The sequence below is a fragment of the Notamacropus eugenii genome, chromosome 1, assembly GCF_028372415.1.
Source record: "Notamacropus eugenii isolate mMacEug1 chromosome 1, mMacEug1.pri_v2, whole genome shotgun sequence".
NCBI lineage: Eukaryota > Metazoa > Chordata > Mammalia > Diprotodontia > Macropodidae > Notamacropus > Notamacropus eugenii.
This window is the reverse complement of record NC_092872.1, coordinates 740,603,542-740,627,753: the sequence shown is the minus strand read 5'-3', so window position 1 is coordinate 740,627,753 and position 24,212 is coordinate 740,603,542. Positions and strand designations below refer to the sequence as shown.

The 24,212-nt window shown below is 43.4% G+C and overlaps 1 protein-coding gene across 1 annotated transcript in view; it reads left to right on the top strand.

Moving 5' to 3' along the window:
* LOXL2 (lysyl oxidase like 2) overlaps positions 1-24,212 on the top strand; it is a 149,896-nt gene that overhangs the window by 86,091 nt on the left and 39,593 nt on the right. Inside the window, exons 6-7 of the mRNA XM_072633917.1 lie at positions 7,818-8,001; positions 16,886-17,037. Coding sequence (XP_072490018.1) covers positions 7,818-8,001; positions 16,886-17,037 — 336 coding nt within the window. The remainder of the gene's footprint in view (positions 1-7,817; positions 8,002-16,885; positions 17,038-24,212) is intronic.

Here is a 24,212-nt window from a genome sequence, read left to right as displayed (position 1 = left end):
TATCTATCACTCCGAGGTTTGTAAAATACTTTACATTTGTGTATATGTGTATAGATATGTATATATACACATATACATACACACATACACACACATATACATACACACACACACACAAACAGCAAGGAGACCAAATCAGTCAATACTTAAAGAAATTAATTCAGCCTATTCAGGTCAAATACTGAAGTGGACACTTAAATATTTTGGCCACAGGAAGAGAAGACAAGACTCATTGGAAAAGACCCTGATGCTGGGAAAGATTGAAGGAAAAAGGAAAAAGGGATGGAAGAGGATGAGATAGATAAATAGTGTCACTGAGCTTGGACAGACTTTTGGAGACAGTGGAGGAGTCATGAAGAGTCAGGCGCAACTGAACAACAAACAAAAATATATCCACATAAATTTGTATATACATTTACATATAATAAATGCACATATAGCGTGTTCTCTCAATATATGAACATGTGCTATTAAATATATCCATAATATGTCACACATATATAATATATACAACGTACAAATATCTATACATGCGTAAAGTACTCTCTTCATCTATAGCACATGTATTAGTGTATGTGTGTGAGAAGGACCTGGGGCAGGGTGAGTCCCACTGCTTTGCCTTGATGATCATGGTGGGGGAGATGATGAGCAGAGAGACTGGCAGAGCCAGGTTTAGATTGGAAGGGAACTCTGAGGTCATCTGGTCCAATCTTGGCACTATATAGTTGAGAAAACTGACTCCCTGAGTCCCTGAGAGGGACTTGCTGGATAAGAAGGGAGGAATTAGGACCCCAAATCCTGGACTCCTTTTACTTCATCATCCAGACTTCCCTTCAATGCACATGAGCACCTGCCGATGGGTCCCTCCTTACCTACCTACTGATCCTCTGAATCTCTTCCCAGTAGCAAAAGAGCAACAGACTGGAGCTGCCCTCTCCAGGCAGTCACCTCTTCATTACTCTCAGGATGACTGCCTCTGATACTAATGGTAGAGAAAAATACTCAGCTGAGACCTTGGAACCTCCAGCAGGCCCCTTCCTCTCCCAGATGCCTGCCTTTAACCTCCTGGCTAGAGCAGGGGTTGGGTTAAGCATTCTCCTCACCAGATTCCTTCCATCCAAACCCAGAGCACAATGCCATTCCAAGAGGATGCTTAGCTTTGGGTCATAATAGAGGCAAAAAGTGAAGTCAGCAGTCCCTTCTCAGTGGGGACCAAGCAGAAACTCAACTAGCAGAGGATGGAGGAAAAAAACGTGAAAACTAGAGGGAAATGGTGGGGCTCTTTTTAAATAGAGAACATGGTGAGGCTGGGGTGGATAACATCAAATGGACTTAAAAAAAATTAACTAAGGAGACAAAGCAATATAGAACATTGGACACTATGTTCAGATTTCACTTTGGCAAAGATCCGGAGCCTCATTTTCCTCGACTGTCAATTGAGGAGACTGGATTCGATAAATCTCAGGTCCTCTCAAATTTTATATTTATGATCTTTTCAGAAAAGCATTTTTCAAAGTCTCTCTTGCTCTTTGTGAACAACATAGCGAGACATTGACTCGATGATGATGATGTATTTAAGGTTGATTGAATGACTCAATTCAAAGAATACTCATTAAAAAGCCTGTATAAACTGGGAAGGAGATCTCTCATGGAGTGCACCATGATCTGCCCTAGGCATTTTGCAGCCTAACTTGATTATCCCGAATGCATCTTAGGCGGAGATGTTCGTTTGACTGACTGATTTGATTAATTTTGCCCATCAGTTGGTTGGAGGCATAGATGGCTTGCTCATCCAATTTGCAATATCTGAGGTTACATTTGAATGCAGGAAGATGAGTCGTTCTGACTCCAGGTCCAGTGCTCTATCTACCACACCATCTAGCACCTAACTAGGCAGCAACTTATCAGCAATATTTTGAGGGAATTCTTTCTCAGATACAAATGGTGCCAGATGGCCTTTGAGAACCTTCTAATTCTGAGACTTATTCTGGAAAGTCCCCCAAGTGATTGTTAGAGCTGGGACTAGTGTCTGGGTCTCCTAATTGTCAGTCCAAGTTTCATTCCACTGCCATAATTCATCTCACATCTAATTAGTGAGACCCAAGGGACAAGTCATTTAACCTCTAAAGCCTTTGGTTTCCTCCTTTAAAATAAGAGGGGGTTATACTCGATGACTTCTTACATTTCTTCCTTCTCTAAACCTCGTGTGTCTCCTCTGGGCCATCCAAGAGCCCTCCCTTCTCAGCTCCAATTTCAGCTGTTAACCTATAGATTAAAAGTTCTTTTATAAAAATTCAAATATTTTCTTTCCACCCTTATTTCACTCTTCTACCTCACCTCTCTAGGGAGCCATTGCTTGGAACAAAATTTTAAAAATAAAGAGAAAAAATTAAACAGTTCATTAAGCCTGCAAACACATCAGCTGGCTGTGACAGTATGTCCAATATTCCACACCTACAGTCCCTAAATTTCTCATCTCTTCCTCTGGAGCCACACTTCATTGTTATGATTAAATGGTTGTTGTGTTGATTTTCAATCGTGTTCAATTTACCGTGACCCCATTTGGGATTTTCTTGGCAAGTATACTAGAGTGATTTGCCAATTCCTTCTCCAGCTCATTTTTCAGATGATGAAACTGAGGGAAACAGGGTGAAATGACTTACCCAGGGTCACCCAGCTAGTTACTGTCCGAACTCAGGAAAATGGGTCTTCCTTACTCTAACTTTGGGCACTATGGTGGCACCTAGTTGCTCTATATGATCATACAGTGCTCCATTTTGTTTTGTTTCAGTTAACGTTGTAGTTGCTGTGAATTTTGTTTTCCTGACTTCACTCTGTATCAGTTCATACAAGTCTCCCCACCTTCTCTAAATTCTCCAGATTTATGGTTTCTTACCATGCAATCATAATCTATTCAGTTCATAATCCATATTTGCTTTATCCATTCCCCTATCAGTGGGCATCAACTTTGTTTCCAGATCTTTACTAACACGAGAAATGACACAATTTGGGGGGAGGCTTATGAGACACATCTTTGTCTTTCATCTCTCTGGGTCAGAGGGTATGGCCATTTTTGTTTCCTTTGTAGTTTAATTCATTTCAACTGACTTTCTCGAATGATTAGACCAATTTCCTCAGTCCCTCTAACGTTACCCAGTCCCCCTTTTGTGTTGGGTGTGAGCTAAAACCTCAGAGATGTTTATGTTTCTTTTATTATTGGTGAATTGGAGCAATTTTTCATATGGTTGTTCACAGCTAGCAATTTTTTTGAGAACTGTCTGTCCATGTTCTTTGAGCACATACTTCCCCATTGGGAAGGACACCTCAAAGAACCAACGTCTGATAGCAGAATGGCCCTTTCTTGGGCCAAACTCCACCTTCCTCCAGCACTGGAGGCTGTTCTCTCTGTAGTCACCATAAGAACTCTTGACTCCTGCCATCATGTGCTCTGTAAGGGTTTCTGGGATGTGGAGTTCTGAAGGTGCTGAAGAGTTAAGTTCTTGGGTTTATTGTTTGTTCATGGCCCATTACTTGCTGAGTTTCAACATCAGTTGAGCTTAGAAAAGACTTTGTAGGGGAAAGAGCACCATCGCTGGAGTGCTGGAATTCCAACTTTATGTTTCCTGCCCACATGCTCTAGTTAGTCCCTCTGAGTCTCAGTTTCTCCATCTACAAAACTTGGATTGGATCTTATGTTTTTCCAAGACTCCTTCCAACTCTAAATATGTGATCAATCAATCAATCAGCAGACATTTATTAAATGCCTACTATGTTCCAAGCACTGTGCTAAGCATTGGAAGTGCCAAGACAAAGACACAGAGACATAACTGATGCTTGAACAGCTCTTCAAAGTTTCCATGGTGCTGTAAATGAATTATCACTTCATTATAACCCAGGGATTAAGGAGTTGGAAGTATTTTTATTCTCATTTTGCAGATGAGGAAACTGAGGCTGGATCTTGACTATATCAGGATCCTATAGCTAGTGTCAGAGGTGAGACTTGAACTCAGGTTTTCCTCACTCCAAGCCCAGCACTCTTATCCTATGCACCACAATAACTTGGCACTGATGAGATCATGGGCTGTAAGACTGAAAGTCAAGGGTCTTACCTGTAGCCATTTTCTATACTATAGCTAACATATTAGGAGAGGGGAAGGGGAAAAGAGTGAGTATTTATGTTATGCCTACTGTATAACAGGCACTGTGCTAAGCACTTTACAGATGTCATCTCATGTGATCTCAAACCACCCTGGGAAGTAGGTACTGTTACTATTCCCATTTTACAGATGAGGAAACTGAGTCAAACAGAGGTTAAATGATTTGCCCAGGGTGACACAACTAGTAAATGAAGAGATTTGGGAGCAAAACCACCTCCATTGACTGAACCGCTGGTAAGATTGGGAGGAGACAGGGCGGAGGGAAAGGACCTATGGGAAGATTTTAGTCTTTTTGGACAAGACTTGTGATATCATTGGTGATCATGGGGAAACTTCTTCTTTTAATACAGATCAGCACCTGTTCTCTGATCTATGGTCTCATAGTGTTACTTGAGCTTGAGTGACATGCCCAGGGTCCTATAGCCAGGATGTGCCAGAGTCAGGACTTGGTCTCGGGTCTTCCTGACTTTGAGGCTGGCTCTCTACCCATGATGATCCCACACTGCCTTGCCTTAGTGGTAATAACAGGTTCCATTTTTAAGGCACTGTGGACAAGGATGACTATCCCCATTTTACAGATGAGGACACTGAGGCTCAGACAGGTTGAGCTGTTTGCCCAGGGTAACCTAGCTAAAGAATCTCTTTGTTGGACTCAAATCTAGCTCTTCTGACTCCGTATTTGGAATTCCCAAGAAACACCTGATCCTTCCTGGAGAAATACCACAGGTGTTAGTGACCCCTCTTCAGTCACCCCACTCTTCCTGTTGCCCACTCACTGTTTCACCTCCCATGGAATGATGGACAGAGCAATAGTTCTGGGATCCTATAGACCTGGATTAACCAAGGCCCTCCCATCTCCTTTAGCGTCCTTCCTGGGCAATAACATGGATACTTATGTGATCGTGAAAAGGAGACCGTTTGTCTGTATCCCATGAGTTATGACTGAGTGACTGGAGAATTATAGCAAGTATCAATCCCATGGAATTGGCAGAAGATCTTCTAGGCTCCTTCTGTTGATAATTAACAGCATTTAAGAGGATTTTTATGTAACCTCCAGCCAGTTGGAAGAAGAACAGATGTGGGGAGATAGAAGTCCGGGGCTCAGCAGATGTACTGAAAGAGACTCGTGTGACTTTGGTCATCAAAGGCAGTTAGTTCACACACAACTGGCCTATTTAGTAAGCCTGAATCATCACTGAGTGGTCCAGGAACCTCAGGCCCAGAATGCATTTTGGAGGGTGATATCAGTGGGGTAGCACCAGCTCTTCCCAGCTTCACACCATCATAGTACATCAGATAATGCCAAGTTGCCATGAGCGTAGTGTTCAAAGCACTGGACTTGGAAGCAGGAAAACTTGAGTTCAAGTCCTACCTCAGGCACCCACTAGTGTTGTGACCCTTGGCCTGTCTCTCAACATCTGTGCCTCAGTTTCCTTATCTGTAAAATGAGGGGTTGGTCCTTGAAGCCTCTAAGGATCCCTCTGGCTCTAAATCTTCCCAAGCCCCCCTCCCATCACTGACCCAGGAGGACTGCATGGTCTGTTATCCATGCCTCCTTAAAGACAGCCCTCTTTAAAAGATAAAGTTCTCCCCTCCCCCAACCCTATCAGGATCCCAGGCCATGAAAGTGAGTTGTGTTGGATTTCCTTCAAGTTTCTGCTGTCTACACCTCCAGCGATAGGCCCTCATGTAGCATTAACACTGTACTGTACTAGTTGCATTTATGTTGTTTTTTCCTCACCAACTAGGGGAGAAGGAAGGGGAATAAGCGTTTTTATAACAACTGCTACTGCCAGGCATTGTACTAAGTACTTTTTCTTTTATTACAATTTTTATCTCAGATCCTTACAACAACCCTGGGAAGTAGGTGCTATTTTTATCCCCATTTTACAGTTAAGGAAACTGAGATTAAGTGACTTGCCCAGGATCACACAGTAAGTGTCTGAGGCTGGATTTGAACTCATCTTCCTGAGTCCAGGCCTGTCGCTCCATCTCCCACTCTACCAGCTGTGTATATCGAAAGCTCCTTTAGGGCAGGCACCACATCTTACCTAAACTTGGTATCTCTCTGAATGCTGAACACAGTGTTCACATGTACTAAGTGAATAGTGTTGACAGAATTTCTGAGTTGGAAGGCACCTCAGTGGTCATCTAATCTAAACCTTAGTGGAGGAAGAAGCTTCTGTCCAGCAGACCAGTGAGCCAGCCAGCCTATTCTGCAGACCTCCATGGAGAGGGAGCCGCTGGCCTCCTGAGCGGCCCTGCTGTTGCTCAGCCAGTTCTCACTGTTACAATGATCTCCTGATGAAAATTTGTCTCCTTGCATTTTCTCTTTCCCCTAGTTCTGATCCCGTGGAGCAAGTTTGAATCCCTCTGCCACATCCCAGTCCTTCAGATACTCAGACAACACTAACATGACCCCATTCACCTCCCCATACACCTCATCTTCTCTCTCCTGGCTGAGCATCACCAGTTCCTTCCACAGAGGGACCAGAGACACAGCCTCAAAGTCTTTCCCTGGTGTCCTCTGGACACTGTCCAGCCTTCAGCTTAGCTATGGACTTCCTAATGTTTTCTATTATGGTGGTGCCATCAGGCCATCACTGGGACATCCCCTCTGGTTCTTAAGGGAGACCACCTGACAGTGATGTCTGCTCATTGCTTTGGGAGAAGAGTAAAGACTTAATTCTCCTAAAGTCTCAAGATTTGGGGCCCAAGAGACAAGGCAGTTTGGAGAAGTGCCTGAAGTGATAGGGGTTTGGGGGGCTATCTTTGTAGAGTGAGAAAGAAGGTGGGAAGGTGTGGGGATCAAGCTTCACAGGGAGCTAAGGTTGGGACTCTCCTTGAAGTCTCTTTTTGTGTCCCTGACACTCAGCCCAGTGACTAGGGAATAGTAGGTGCTTAAAAAATGTTTCTTGGTTGATTGACCGGGCAACTTGAGTAACTAAGGCCCCTGAACAAGTTCTCCCAATGCCTTCCACTATGAAGCCCCCATAAATATGAGTTGTTGCTAGCACCATTAACATTGTTATAACCTCTGTGTGGATCGAAGGTTTGTAAAGGGTTTTTCTCGCAATGATGGTGAGGTAGGCAGAGGAGATGTGTCTACATCCTGTGTCGGTTGTTTAGGAACTGTGTGACCTTGGATACCTTGCTTAACGTCTCTTAAGTTTCACCACACTCATCAATAAAATGGGGATGATAATGGTGCCTTCCTCTGAGGGTTGCTGTGAGGACCACATGAGGTGAAGTGCTTTGCAAATTTCAAAGCGCTTTATAAATATTAGCTATTATTATCCTAATTTGATAGTTGGGGGAAACTGAGTCTCAGAGAAGTCAAGTGACCTCCCCATGGTCATACATGACCAGCTTGTGAGTGGACAGGGCAGGTTTCAGATCCAGGCTCGTTGGAGTCACAGAACCTGCGTTTGAATCTCAGCTTCCTGGGCCTCATTTGTAAAGTGAGATTGGCCTGGTGACTTCTGAGAGTCCTTCCATCTGGGATGCACTTTGTAGTGCACACAACAATGAGATGCCCCATAGAGATGACTAGGGATGTAGGATGGCTCAGAGGCAGGCAGCAGGTCTCCTGAGAGGCCTTAAGATATGCTGTGCACCAAGCACTTCTCTGCTCAGCAGGGACCTCTTTCTCTTCTCCAGCAACCCTTGGTACGGCTGAGAGGAGGTGCCAACACTGGAGAAGGCCGAGTGGAGGTGCTCAAGAACGGGGAGTGGGGAACCATTTGCGATGACCAGTGGAATCTTGTGTCAGCCAGCGTGGTGTGCCGGGAGCTGGGCTTTGGGAGCGCCAAGGAGGCCATCACGGGTGCCAGGCTTGGGCAAGGTAAGAAGCAGCTCTTGGCTCCTCCTGGCCTGTTCCCCCAGGGTGGCTCATGGACAGCCATGGAAGCCCCTTCCTTTACCTCAAGAATCTTCCCAGTCTTCCCTTTCTCCTCTCTGCTGCTCCAGAACCTAGGGAATGGGAATGTTTGCCTGTGGCAGCTTTCAGAGAATCCCTGTCTCTCAAACCCAACCTCTCAACTTTCATTTTATTTCATTTTGTTAAGAGAGTATTGTTTCTTTCTTTCCTTCTTTCATTTCCTTCCCTCCCTCCTTCCCTCCCTCCCTCCCTCCCTCCCTCCCTCCCTCCCTTCCTCCCTTCCTTCCTTCCTTCCTTCCTTCCTTCCTTCCTTCCTTCCTTCTTTCCTTCCTTCCTTCCTTCCTTCCTTCCTTCCTTCCTTCCTTCCTTCCTTCCTTCCTTCCTTCCTCATTCTGGTCCCTCTTTTCTGAACATGTAGTGCCCAGAACTGGGTCCTACGCTCTGACTGTGGCCTCACTAGGACAGTACACAGAGGACTGATCATCTCCTTCCATCTGAACACTAGAGTATCATGGCCTTGGAGGCTGCCACATCAGACTGAGGTCTCATCTTGAGCTTGGGAGCCACTAAGACTGAGTGTCCCAAAAGTCTCAGTGTAGTTTTAAGCTTTAATAACGATAATGATGATAATGACGATGAAATTTAATGGTTTAAACTGTTCCAAGACATTAGGGACACCCTGTATTAGCTGCATCTGCATCGGTAGACAATTTGCTCACCCAGCTGTCCTCCCAGGTTCAGGCCAAAAAGCAGTGCCATTATCCCATCACTTTATCCCGAGGAGGGAGTTTTCATCCTCGCTGGCATCCAGCACATTCCCCCTTCCTGTGTCATGTTCCCTGCCACGTTGATGAGCTTTCCATCTCTGCTTCGTTCATACAAGACATCAATAAAAGCGTAAGATCCCAGAACAGAGGAGATTCCCCCGGCACTCGCCTGAGGCTCCCTTCAAGTGAAGGTGATCCAGTAATTACGTCTTTGGGGGCCTCCTTATTCAACTTGTTCCAAATCTGCTACATGGTTAGAATATCATCTAACCTACATTTTTCCATCTCATCCACCAGCACAGCACGAGAGACATTGCCAATTGTTCTGGTGAAATCTAAGCACACTCTAGCTACAGTGGGTCCTTGATCTGCTAGGGGCTCAGGGATACAGTGGAAAGATCAGCGACTCTGGAGTCAGAGGTTCTGGGGGGCAAATCCGACCTCCTGCACTCCTTTGTGACCTTGGCCAAATCATTCTGGGATCTGTCAAGGATCTAAGGAGCTGGAGATAAGTAGTCTTTAAAGTAAAAGATTTAGGGGGGCATGAGAGCTGTGTCCAATTTTTTGAAGGGTTTGTATAGGGAAGACAGATCAGGCTTTTTCTACTTGAACTCAGAGAATAGAACCAGGACCAGTGGCTGGAGTTCACAAATTTAAGCTATATGGCAGGAAAAAGCTAACCATCAGAGCTGTCCCCAAAATAGAAGGGGTTGCTTTCAGAAGTGGTGGTTTCTCTCTCGCTGTAGACCTTCAAGAAAATGCTGGAGGACCAATGAGCAGTAGGTGACATGGAAGATTCTGGAATGTCCATAGAGGTCTCCTCCAATACTGAGATTCTGAGATCCCCAACACACCCAGACAAAGGGCTTTGGGACAATTAGGGGAAGTTGAGATCTCTTTCACCTGGGGAGGTCAGGGATGTGTTTACAAAAAGGTGGTTACTGAGCTTAGCCAAGAAAGCTTCCAAAGGGCAAATTTGAGGAGCAAGAGTATAAAAGGTAGGGAACAGGTCCTAGTCAAGCTCTAGCCCCTCCACCTAATGTGTCCCCCTTCTCCTCCTAACAATAATAACAACTAGGAGGCAGCCTGGTACAATGGAAGTACTCTGGTTGTGTTTGAAGTCAGAAGCCCAGAGTTTGGAACTTGGCTATACCACTCATTACCTGTACCTTGGGTGAGTTATTTCCCCTCTCTGACCCTCCTCTATAAAATGAAGGAGGTAGGCTGGACATTGACTCTCTGAGTTCCCAGTTCAGGATCTGTGACCCCTTGAACTTCTCACAAGGTTGGTGCCATCCCATTGTGATGGAATCTGGTTTCCATTACCTGTTCAAGCTCTGGAGTACAGAGAAGCTTTTAAAAGGTCTATATGAAGAAACATTTTCCAAACATGAGAGCTAGAGAATAGCAGCCCCCCACACCCCGGGAGGCCCCTCACATACCAAACTTCCTCTTACTTCCTCCCCAGACCCTGCTTTTAGGAACTGCTGGAGCGTAGGGCCCCTTGCTAAAAATGAGCCATGTCTTCAATTTCAGTTTTAAAAACAAGGTACAGAAACATCTGCATCTGGTAGTAGTGAGTGTGGATTTTATTGGGCAGTGAGGGTCCCAGGCCTGTGAGATGGGGCTGTGATGTCAAAGGGTCATAGATTTCTGAGCTGGAAAGCTCTTTAGAGATGGAGTACAGCCCCCTCATTTCACACATTCTACACGTATTTCCAGCCCATCAGAAACACAATCCTAGAACAGAATGTGCTGAGCTCATTAGCCCCTAGACTCTTAAGTCTAAGAAAAGCCCGAAGTGGCCTCCAGGGTCTGCCTTCCACTTCATGCTTTTGTTTTTAATTTTATTTTAATTGATGCCTTTGGGTTTTTTTTTAAATGTAGTCACTTCTTTAAAAAATATTTCTTTTATTACTCTCTCTCCCCTTATCATGCCCCCTACATTGAACAATTTTTAAATATGAAAAAGAAAATCCCTTTACGTGTACATGCACCATCTAACCAAACACATTTCCATATTGCCAGTGCCTGAAAACATCTCTTTCTGCATTTTAAGTTCCTCACCAAGTGGCAAATTTCATCTGCATCTACTCAGCCATGATTTATCATTGCGTGGATTAGTGTTCTAAAGTTTTCTACCGTGTTGTTATTATTGTACAACTCGGTCTCCAGCTTCTGATCATTTCACTCTGCATCAGTTCATAGAGGTCTTCCGACTTCCTCTGAAACTGACCATCTCATCCTTTCTCATGTCAAAGGAATTTTCCATTATATTCACAATGCATGATTTTTTAGTCATTCCCCAATAGGAAGGCATTCCCTTGGTTTCCTTTTTTTTTTTTTTTTTTGCATGCCACTTCTAAAGGGTTCCTAGTGTGTTGAAGTCAAAGGATCATATTTTTGGCCCATTTTCTACGGGTCCTTAGCAGAGTTTGGAGGTTTGACTCACATAGAAATGGATCTTTCAGAGCCACCTGGGAGTTCTCTTTTCAGAATGTCCTAATCAAAGGTCAAACTGTGGTTTTAAGTGGGTATGTGAAAAGAGGTTCTGTGGGTTCATGGTCAGCATGGAGGACTGAGGACTGGAAGTCATAGACTGTGAGAAATTGGAGCTAGAGGGGACCAAAGAAAGTAATGTGTGTGATAGAGAAGTTTCCAAGAGGGTGAGTGAAATACAGAGGGCAAACAGAGATTCTTTAGACCTGGGACATCACCTCCTAGCTGTTGGAACCAATCACTGAAGCGATTTTTCCCAGTTAGGACAATTGGCCTCAGAGCCTAGAAGCCTTAGGTTCCAGGCCTTCCAATGACCCCTGGTTGTCTGTGTCATGCCAGGCGAATCATTGAGTTTCTCAGTGCCCTGGATCCAACTTGAAGACTCTAACCTGTAGAATACCTGCTCATCTATATGGGTGGAGGGAAGTTTCTCACACCAAGGAAATCACAGGTCCACACCCAAATTTTGAAAAATCCTAATTATGAGAGATATCATTCTTCTTGCCAAAATTTTTAAAAAGCTAATTACTTTTTCTTTGAAAAGGATATCCTACCTCTGACACTTACTACCTAGGGCAAATCCCTTAACCTCTCAGGGTCTCTCAGTCTCTTCAAAAAGGAGAGAGACTAGAATTTCTAGGATGTTTCCTTTTCAGTTCCAAATTCTCTCCCTCCCTCCATCTCTCCCCTACCCATTGAGAAGTCAAGAAGTAGGATACCCATTAGACAGGTGAGGTCACAGCTTTTCTTAGTACACACTATGCACTGGGGGAGGCCCTGGGGACCCAAAAACCAAAGCCAGAAAAGGTCTTACTCTCAAAGAGCTTATATTCTATAAGGGGAAAGGGGGGGAAGCACAACATATGCACAAATAAATACAAATGTATGTAAAATAGGTGTGAAGTCCTTGTGGAGGTGGCTGCCACTGACAGCTGGTGTAATCAGGCTTCCTGTAGGAGACAGCACTTGAGTTGAGCCTTGAAGGAAGTTTGTGGTTCCCAGAGGTGGAGGTAACAAAGGAGAATGTTTTCCCTTCATTGTTCCCCACCCTGCTGAGCCTCTGAGGGTCTTTGCGATTTGTTCCTTGGATCGTCTTCCAATCGATGACTGGTTGCTTCCAGCTGCCTCATGGTCTGGAGCGTAGGGTCCATGCTGACATGAGAAGTCAACAAGGCCTCCTCAGATGAGATAAACATTCCATGGGAGCCAGATGAAGCTAGCTTCCAGAGGGTGTGTGTAGGCTGACCTAATTCTTTCCTGAGTAGCCCAGTTTCCCAAGGGCCTCAGGACTAGAGAACTTGGGGAAAAATAAGGGCTACATTTTTGGGGAGTCACTTCTGTGGAGAGCTAATCTACCAGACCCTTTCCCTCTCTATGGAGAACTAGCTTGTTTTATTATTATTACTTTTTATCCTTTGCCCTTATGGCAGATATCAGCCCTAAGGAGTGAAATGTGTATCTTTAGAAGATGAAAAAAAGTAGCTCCTTTTTTAATTTTGGCAAAAAAAGTGGCATCTCTTATAACTGGGATGGATACTTGAAATGATTGATTCCAGCTGGTTCCTGAGGAGGCATCATGGCTCCAGAGAAACATGGCTTCTTTCTCAACTTTGTCCACCCTCTTCTTCATATCTGCCACCCCAGGAGGAGGTCTTCAGTGCCCTGGGAAATCAGGACTGGGAGCCAGGTCCAGAGAAAGGATTCTGGCCAAGGCAGGGCTGGGAATCTCTCAGGGGAATGAGCCTAACCCAGGGAGCTCAAAAGCTAGAGGTCAGATCAGAACAGTGGGTCCAAGAACTCAATTAAATAACTGTTTATGAAACATCAGCTGAACATTATGACGCAGTGGGTTAAATTCTGGCTTAGAATCCAGAAAGCCTGAGTTAAAATCAAGCCTTTGATACCCATCACTTGTGTGACATTTGGCACGTTTTAACTTGGTATTTCTGAGCCTTTATTAACTGAGTTCCAATCCCTCCCCAGGCATTTACCAGCGAGGGACCCTGGGCAAGTTATTTAATCTTCCATTTGCCTTGTCTGACAAATGAGAATAGTGATAACAGTGTCTATCTCCCTTGGTTGTTCTGAGGATCAAATAAGGTGTCGCTGTTGTTGAGTCCTGCCCAACTCTATGTGACCCGTGGACTTGTTTTATGATGATTATTTTTTATCCTTTGCCCTTATGAGCGATATCAACACTAAGGAGTGAGATTTGTTTCTTTAGAAGAAGAAGAAAAATATCTCCTTTATTTAGGCAAAAAAGTGGCATCTCTTACGGTGGGATTTCTTGGCAAAGCAATCGGAGTAGTTGGCCATTTCTTTCTCCATCACATATGATGATATTTGTAAGGGTAGCAGTGCTTGGCACACAGTAGGAAGTGTATAAGTACTAGTTCTTATTGTCATTATCATTACTAATTATTATTTCTGATACTATGTCTTCCCTGGTCCTCGGTTTCCTCATATGCAAAATGAGAAAGTTGAACTATACGGCTCCTCAGATATACTTTCTATCTCCACCTGGTTTTATAACATCCAATAGCCCTATAATTGTAGAGACTGTGATTTGTGTCAGGGTAGACCGAGGCAGTCTTCGATTCTTGAATTGTCCTAAGCCCTGATGGGGAAGATGAAAAATTTAGATATGGGCCATACATCTGGTAAAAATTGCGGTTGATATTTGTATAGAAACTTGTGGCTTTCAAAACGTATTATCTCATGATCTGGTTTATCATCTTGTCAGCGTCATGCTAATACAGAGGTTGGTATACAGTTAGCACTATCTGTCTGTCTCTATCTCTCTAACTCTGTATGTCTGCCTCTGTCTCTATTTCTATCATCCATCTGTCTATCAATCTATCTATCTATCATCTATCTATCTATCTATCTATCATCTATCTATCTATCTATCTATCATCTATCTATCTATCTATCTATCTATCTATCTATCTATCTATCTATCTATCTATCTATCTATCTTAATCTGTCTATCTATCTATCTTTGTTGATTCATTAATATCATATAGCTAAGAGTCAGGGAACCCCTTGGTACTAGAAGAATCAAAAGTGCAGGGGACCCAACGGGCAACAGAAATATGTGTGGTAAATTCTAGGTCTCTTCGTGTCACTCCTCTCAAAGTTTCCACATATCTGTTTCCTCCAGAATAAAATACAATCGCCTCTGTGTGACATTCAAAGGGTTTGACCACTTGACTCCAGCACTGTACATTCCCAGGCTGATTTCACATGGCCCCTCACCATTTACTTTATATCCCACATGTAATCTGCCTTCCAAATTTGCCCAGTCTGTTCCTCATGGCTGGGATACTTCCCCCCTCACCTCACACATCCCTTTTCATAGTCCAAGCCTCTTTCAGGGCTTGGCCCAAGTACGAGCTCTTACAAAAAGCCCCAAGTCCTCCGATTACTTAACATTTATACCTAGGCTCTTATCTATAATGATGGTGATGATGACTGATGATGAATTTCATCCTGGGGTGCTGGTGGTTGTATGAGAGGCCCTTGGACTCCTTGCCTTTTTGGTAGGCTCTTACTCGGGGATCCTCAGTAAGATATTTTGGAGTATTCAAGCGAATAGCTCCCTAATTAGTTGGAGATCTGGCTGGGTCCTGACTCACCCCTCCCTAGCACTGGAGTCCATTGGTTACAGTTTTGTTATCCTAAGTCATCACGTAATAGCTTTTCCCCATTACTACCCAGAGCAGGGATTTATTAAAATCACCTACGTGTGCAAAGGCCTTGGGGAAATTCCCAACGTCGCAATAATACTTTAAGGGTTTGGAAAGCACTTTATACCACTTATCTTGTTTGATCCTAACAACACCCTGTGAATGCTATTGGCATCACTAAACTCGTGTGTGGATGAGGAAACTGAGGCTTGCCCACATAGTAAGTTTCTGACACACCCAAACTTTGCTGACTCCACATCTGTCACTCCACACACGGAGCCAAGCTGCTGCTCCATTCACTGAAAGAAGCTATTTGCAGAGATATTTTGTACAGTACTTTGCAAAACCGTTGCCTCCAACTATAGACAAAACCTTTCCCTGTTATATGGTATCCGATATCCCTTATGGAACTCTTTCAAATTCAGGGTCAGAATAAAAGTTTGTCTTTGCAGATGGATGGGGAAGCTTCCTTTTAGCCATGAATAGTACCCATCCTGAAGTGGTGGCTCGTCTGCAAGTGTCATTAGAGTTTGGGGCTCAGGTGTAAGACAGAGCTCAGCCCAGGTGCCAGGGAACATCTGCTGGTTGTTCTTTCACCATTGTTGTCCTGATCTTTTAAAAATTACATGTACTAAATGTGTTTTAGCTCTGTAAGCCTTCTCAATTCAGGAAGGAAGGAAGGATGGAATGGAAGGAGAGAAGGAAGAAAGAAAGGATTGAAAGCAGGAAGGAAGGGAGGGAGGGAGGAAAGGAAGAAAGGAAGGAAAGATAGAAAGGAGGAAGGAAGGGAGGAAGGGAAAGAGGGAAGGATTGAGGGAAGGAGAAAGGAAAGAGGGAAGGAAGGAAGGAAGGAAAGGAGGAGGGAGGGGAAGGAAAAGGAAAGGAAAGAAGGGGAAGAAGTGTGTGTAGAGAAAGAGCAGCCAGGAATCAGTTTTGGCCCACACCCACAGCTGGTTGGAGTGATCTAGCAAGTATAACAGGAGCAGTCAGACAAGTGGGGGAAGATGGCACATAAAGGAAACCAGGGAAAGACTGTGATAGCTAAGAACATTCCTAGTGTGGCATGGAGAGAGTAAAGAAGTATCATGGGGGCCCAGACTGAGGAAGGAAGGCACCAAAGCTCCCTCTCAGAGCTGAGATGTGACTGGGGGCAGAATCCAGGTCACTAGTGAGGAAGATATAGAGGTGAAGGGATGGTATGATGACAGAAGGCCTGGCAGGTAGCAGGGAGGAGGGTGCCATAGGGCCCAGGGCCCTGACAAGATAAGGCAAATGGCCAGCCATTTGAGAATAATGAAATGTGGGTTCAAATCTTACCTCTGACACTAGTTCTTTAACCTTGGGTAAGTCACTGGACCTCAGTTTCTTTATCTATAAAGAGTGGGAGTTTGACTTAGATAGTTCTAAGTTTCTTTCCATCTCTAGATCTTATGTGTCCATTTGTTCTTTAAACATTTATTAAGTACTTACTATATATCAGATGCTGGAGCTAGAGACAAGAATAGAAGAGTGCCTGTGCATTAGGAGCATGCAATCTTTTGGAGGGAAACAAAATGTTTACAGAAAATTAATTCAAAGCAAATACAAAGTCATTTCCAAGTGTCACATCAACCCTCTGCCACATTTCCCTCTGGTTTTATTATCCCCACTTTACAGAGAAGACTACTGAGGCTCAGAGAAAGAAATGAGACCTGCCCAGTATTGTACAGTCAGTAAGGCTCAGAGGCGAGATTTGAACCCATGTCTCCCTACCGCCACATTTTCCATTGCAGTGCTCTGCATCATGGGACCTGGAACCAAGAGCAGAATAAATGATGCTCTCCATTGGCAAGTCCATGCAGCTCTTTCCAGTTTCTATGGTCTTATCAACTATTTTGCTATTTTCTCCTCTAGGCATAGGGTCCATCCACCTCAATGAAATACAGTGCACGGGGTTCGAGAAATCGATCGTTGACTGTAAATTCAATGTCGAGAACCTGGGCTGCAACCATGAAGAAGATGCTGGGGTGCGGTGCAACATCCCGGCCATGGGATTCCAGAATCAGGTAAGGAGATGGGGCACATTCAGGAGGCCTCTGACCAGCAAGGAGGGGCTATCTCCCAAGGCCAAAGAATTGTGGAATTGGAGACTTTAGACATCATCTCTAATCCAACCTTCTCATCCTACAGGAGAGGAGACACAAAGTTAGAGAAGTCCAAGGTCACACAGGTCGTGAATAGGAAGGAGGGTGAAGCCCAAGTGGTGGGGGAGGGGAAGGGAGGGAATAAGCATTTATGAAGTACCTGCTGTGTGCCAGACACTGTGTCAAGCGCTTTATGTATATTATCTCCATGTATCCTCTCAATAATCCTGTTTGGCAAATGCTATTATTATTCCAGTTTAACTGGAACAAGCAGAGGTGACTTGCCTGGGATGGCACAGCTAGTGTCTGAGGTTAGATTTGAACTCGGGTCTTCCTTATTCCAGAACCAGCACTCTCTGCACTGACCTACCTCTCTGCCTCAATGAAAAGATCTATGACAATGGAGTCTAAGTCTTGGGTTCAAATTTCACCCCAGAGAGTTATTACTTGTGTGACCTTGGGCGAGTCTACTCCTCGTCTGTAAAATGAGGGGGTTGGATGACATGTCCTCTGAGGTCCCTTCCAGCTCTGTGATGCTCTGGTTCCATATTTAGAGCTAACCAGCACAGGATGAAACATGACTCTTCCAAGAGCTCTATACAGCCTTAGGCTAGGCCAGGATCAGGGGAGGGTGGGGTTTTCTGGCCAAATTTGGAGGGAAAAAAAGTAGACCAAAGAAAATTGAGTTTTCCCAGAAGACGTAGCTAAGTCAGGGTAACGTATATTTATCCGGCAGAGCAGGGATCTGATCCATCCTCACGGCCTCTGATGATAGGTTCCTGAGCGGGAGCAAAAAGCTATAACTTCTGGCTGCGAGGTTTCTCGTGTTGCATGGAGGGCAGGGGGAGGAAGGGGAGTTTCTTACAGTTTTACATCTGGATTAAATTAAATAGTAATGAGAGATAATAGCATACAATAACCTAGCACAGGGTGGTTACAAAGTGCTTTCGCATACTTTGTCTCATCACACAGCAGCCTGGGAAAGTAGGGAGCACGAGTCTTACTGCTCCCCATTTTACATTTAAGGAAACTGAGGCTCAGATTGACTAAAGAATGTGCTTGAGATATTGTAACCAGGATGTGGTACATAGCCAAGCCTCTGGGTCTTCTGTTACATCATTCTGGATTCATCATATTCTCTCTGGCCACTACACAGCTAAGTGGCCAGAGAAGTAGACGGCTGTCTTTGGAATTCAGTAGCCAAGAGGAACAAGGTGGATCTGATATATAATTGGATGAATTCCATTTGTGCTTGGGTCAGCCAGGGAAAAGGATATATGCTAATCAAAGGAAGTTAAGTAGATGGTACCAGCCTATATAGAAAAAGACAAGCAGCCATCTGTAAATAAAGCCTTATTCTACCTCACTCGGCAGTGTAAGTGCTCTTCCCCAAACACTGAACTCTAAGGATGGCTAATAGCCAGACCAGTTTGTCCTAGCTGTGGCAGGGTTGCCAAGAGAGATATTTAAAACCAATTAATGAATGAAGCACTTACTATGTTCTGGAGATACAAATGCCAAAATGGTATAGTTCTTCCTTTAAAGAGATTATGTTCTAATTGGGGGAAACAACAAATATGGGGGAGTGCTGGTTCAGGAAGAGCATTTCATTCTGGGAAGCCACAAGGATGGTAAATATCGCCATGGGAGGGTCCATTGGCAGGCTTCTGTAATCTCAGTACTGGATACATAATTAGATCCAAGAGGCAACTATAGTGAATGGATAGACAGATGACTTGGAATAAAAAAGACCAGGTTTCAGTCCCACTAGACAAGTTATTTAGCTTCTCAGTTTCTCCAGACAACTTTCTAAAATATGCAGTTGAAGAAAAGACATATATGTGCATTGGTGGAGGGGGTTTCCTCACCAGGAGTCACACAAAGATGAAATCACAGATCTGATCTTTTTTAAAAACAAATCAAGCATCATCAATAGTCTGCGGCCATCTTGATCTAGCAAGCTATGTGAATTTCCACTCACTCACTAGTGTATAGAGCTGATCCCAGGGTGGGAAATCCAAATTATAGTGGCCCCATGGTCTCTGGAGTCCTGTGGTCTGAAGGGTGCAACAGAAAGGCTCATGGAAAGAAGATGGCTGGGACCACAGATCCAACTTCAAGCAAGGAAGAAAGGCAGAAGATTTCCCAGTGATCTGCAGAGAATGTGCCATGTCTCTGTTTGAGGCAGTGCCAAGAAACATCTCTGTGAGCAAACAGCATAAGTTGTTATCCATCCTAGAAGAGATGAAAGAACTGGTGGAGTATTCTACTCTCCAGGCTATCAGGGGTTCCTTGAAGGAGTGGAGCAGAGATTTCCAGAAATAACCAAAGGAGGATGTGAAGAGACGGAAGGCAATCCTCACCTGTGCCAGGAGGGTGGAGAGCCAAGGAGATATCACATATTAGGAAGGAAAGGAGGACCACTGAACACTGGGAGCCAAGAAACAGGACCAAGAACCTTCCTAGAGAGGGGATAAGAACTGGACCATCGTGAGCAGTCCCAGCTTCTTCCAACCCAAGAAATGACACTGTGGATTCACAGGTGCCAGTGAGTGAAAGGTCATTCAGTAGTGATCAGAGAAAGGAGAGATGAGCAGTGTTGGCTAGTAATACCCTGTTAAGGAATATCTGTAGGCTAGGGCCAATTGCCTACTTGTCATAAAGAGTGGAGAGGTTTGGTCTTCTCACAGTACCCTAAGCATCCCCAAACTTAACCCATCTGTCCTCCCACTACCCATTCCTCATGATTCATATGGAGACCATGATGTTGTCCCAAGGGAACTAGAAAGTTTCACTGAAGATTATGGTGCTCTAGGCAAAAACAGGGGACCTTAGGCATACTGGTGGTGTTTTCATCCCTATTGCAGCTTGAACTCAGAGCAGAGACCCTGAACTCGCTTCTAGTTCTTAAATTCTGAGGTTATGTAATTCTCCCACTGACTCCCACTCTGAAAACCAGATGGAATCCCTGCATAGAAATGGACAAACTCTCTTACCATTTTAGTGCATGGAAAACGTTTTTGTAGTGAAAGTTGTTATCAAATTGTGCCCAACTCTTCATCAACCCATTTGGGGTTTTCTTGGCAAATTTACTAGAGTAATTTCCTAGAGAAATTTCCATTTCCTTCTCCAGCTCATTTTACAGATGAGGAAACTGAGGCAAAAAGGGTTAAGTTCTTTGCCCAGAGTCACACAGCTAAGTAAGTGTCTCATGAACAGGAGTCTTCCTGATTTCAAATCCAGTACTCTATCCCCTGCACCACCTAGCTGTTCCTTATAGGCAAGGTACTGAGCTTGGATTCTTTCTCTGCAACTTATACAGAAGGCAGAGGAAAGAGATAAAGGTCCTGAGTTTGAATTCTGACTTGGTGTTTTTTACCTATGTGACCTTAGGTAAGTCCCTTAACCTCCTTGGGGCTTCATTTCTTTATTTTTTTTACTATGACAATTTTCTTTCTTCTTTTTTTATTAATTTGTTTTCAGTTTTCTACAATCATTTCCATAAGTCTTAGATTTTCTACTCCTCCTTTCCCCCTCCCTCCCCAAGATGGCATGCAATCTTATATGGGTTCTACATATATATTCTTATTAAACACATTTTCACATTAGTCATGTTGCATAGAAGAATTAAAATGAATGGGAGAAATCATGAGAAAAAAAACAAACCAAAACAAAATATAACGCAAGAGAAAAATATTCTGCTTCATTCTGCATTCTGATTCCATAGTTCTTACTCTGTATGTGGATGGCATTTTGCCTCAAGAATCCTTTGGGAATGTTCCAGGTCCTTGCATTGCTGTGAAGGGCTAGATCTGCCAGAAACAGTCCTTGCACACTGTGGTTGTTACTGTGTACAAAGTTCTCCTGGTTCTACTCCTTTCACTCAGCATCAGTTCAATCAAGCCTTTCCAGGCTTCTCTGAAGTCTTCCTGTTCATCATTTCTTATAGCACAATAGTATTCCATTACATTCATATACCACAACTTGTTCAGCCATTCCGCAATTGATGGGCATCCCTTTGATTTCCAGTTCTTGGCCCCTACAAAGTTTGCTGCTACAAATATTTTTGTACATGTGGGACCTTTCCCCATTTTTATGATCTCTTTGGGATACAGTCCTAGAAGCGATATTACTGGGTCAAAGGGTATGCACATTTTTGTAGCCCTTTGGGCATAATTCCAAATTGCTCTCCAGAATGGTTGCATCAGCTCACAGCTCCACCAACAATGAATTAGTGTTCCAACTCTCTCATCTCTTCTCCAACATTTATCATCTTCCAGTTTTGTCATGTTAGTCAATCTCATAGGTGTGATGTGGTACCTCAGAATTGTTTCAATTTGCATCTGTCTAATCAATAGCGATTTAGAGCATTTTTTCATATGGCTATAGATAGCTTTAATTTTTTCCTCTGAAAACTCCCTGTTCATATCCTTTGACCATTTATCAATTGGGGAATGACTTGTATTCTTGTACATTTGTCTCAGTTCTCTATATATTTTACAAAGGAGGTCTTTATCACAGATACTAGTTGCAAAAATTCTTTCCCAATTTTCTTCTTCCCTCCTAAACTTGGTTGCATTGGGTTTGTTTGTGGAAAAACTTCCCAATTTCATGTAATCAAAATTATCAGGGGCTTGGTTTCTTTATCTGTAAAGCCAGGGATTTGAATCAGAGGATCCCCGAAGTCCTTTCTCATTCTATGTTTGTGATTCTATGATCTTGTTAGGTCACAGTTTGCTCATCTGTAAGATAAGGGGTTCAGCCCTTGAGGTCTTTCCCAGATCTGAGTGCTTTCCTATAGTGTAGATTACTGTGTGATTTTGTAAAAGAGAAAGAGGGCTGAGCCAGGATTTCAGAAAATGGAACACTATTCCATCCACTGCCATTTATTAGCCATGTGACCTTGGACTTCTGTTTTGTTTACCTGTCAGATGAAGTAGAACTATATTCTCTAAGATTTATTAGGAAATTATCTATTTCCAACATTCTTGAAATCACTGAGAAGCTTGGATTGGGATATGTTGGCTATCTCTTAACAAAAAGTCACAGAAGTAGAAGATTTCTGAGCATCCCAGGCTGGGGGAAGGGAGCAGATGATGGCTTGACCAGATGAAGTTAGCCATCTTTGATGTCTCCCCAGGTCTTCATTGACCTCTCTTTCACCCCTGATCTCAGGACTTGGCTTTGAATAAGCAAATGTGTGGGATTTACGTTGGAAAATCCTCATGTTTCCCTTAGAATTAACATTTGCACGGCATCACCCCCTCAACAAAATAGGTTTGAGACCACGTAACCACAACCTTATATCAAAATACTGACGGGTTTCCTGTGCGTCCAGCTCGTAGGCAGGGTTTGGGGTTTCTAGTTGGCATTTTGTAAGAATTTGACCCTGTATTCTTCATTCCATTTAAAAATCCCATGGCCCAGCCAGAAAAACCAGAGGGATAGGAAGATGGAGACACCCAAGATGTTTGAAGGAAATTCAGTCCTCCTTCCTTCTTCTCTCCTTCTCCCCTTCCTTGGAGGCGACAGCACTTTTGCTTTCCTTTATATCCCCATACTTAACACATAGCAGTTGCTTAATCAGTATTTCTTGATTGATTCATAAGTGAAATGAAGATGAAGCCAGAGGTCAGTGGGCTAGTACCAGAAGTGCCTGGCAGGCCTCCTTGGTGGGTGATTAGCCTGTCATTTTTCAGTCATGTCTGATTCTTCATGATCCCATTTGGGGTTTTCCTGGCAAAGATCCTGGAGTGGTTTGCCATTTTCTTCTCCAGCTCATTTTATAAGTGAAGAAATTGATGTAAACAGGGTTATGTGACTTGCCCAGGGTCCCCCAACTAGTAAATATCTGAGACCAGATTTGAATTCAGGAAGATGAGTCTCATATTTCTAAGACTTTCACACGTCCAATCTAATTCAGTTTTGTTAAATAAGTGTTTAATGAGTGCCTATTATGTACCAGGCACTGTGGATTCAAAGACAAAGCTGAAAACAATCCTTCCCAACCTCCTTTTTTGAAATTGTACTTAATTTGTGTGCTTTTTGAAATTTAAATGGTTATGCAATTTATAACCAAAAGAAATAGAGACAGAGGCTGAACTTCTTATTTCATTATTATGGGGGTCTCCCAGATGAGGAAATTCCTTCCACTAATAGAGGTTAGCACCTTCTCTATAATGTATAGTCCTGGAAAGTTATTTAGAAAACTGAAAGGTTAAGTGACTTGCCCAAGGTCACCCAGCCAATATATATCAGAGGCTTGCACCCAGGTCTTCATGGCTTCGAGTCCAGATCTCTATCTACTCTGCCACATTACTCTTCTCAATAAGAACAACATAAGACAAATGAATGCTCGAAATAAGGATTAAACTCATAGATCAAGCTCTCAATATGTAAAAGATTTTTAACAGAAAGTGGCACTTGAGTTGAGTTTCAAAGGATGTGGAGGGTGAAAGATGAAATCACTAAAAAAAAAAAGTTTGCTTTTCTGAGCATGACAATTTATTAAGCAATGCATGTCAAATGCCCAATAAGCCAGAACTAAGCCCGTTCCTTAGCTTGGTGTTGGGTCCTGAATACAGGGAAGAGACAGATTTTTATACACGACAAACAATTCATCAAATAAGGCCAATTAATTAAAGAGAAACAATATATTAAATAATCTAAGTTCTAATGGGATGAAAGGTTAGGGACTTTCCAAGTTGGGAAGGAGGGAAAACAGCTGAAATTCTCTGAATTCAGAAAAAGAGGTGTCCCACTTCCTCGAAGGTCTGTAAACAATCAAAGGAACAAGGAAACAACTAATTGACCAGTATAGGGCCAGTTTTCAGATAAGATGTGTGGGTTGCTTGAGATGTACAATTATGAGAAAATTCCTTGCATCAGTTTTTGGATCTGAATGGGTTTCTGGTCAGCACAACTGAGGTCCTTGGTTAAAGGTCTCTAAAAAGCAGGTTGAGGTGGTCTTGCATCCTAGTTACACAGGGCTAGGTTCAAATAATACAGTAAGGTTCTCTTCCAATTCCCACAACTGAGAAAAGTTTTCTCACAAGACAGAAATTGGACCAGACTCATAATTGAATAGAAAGGAAACC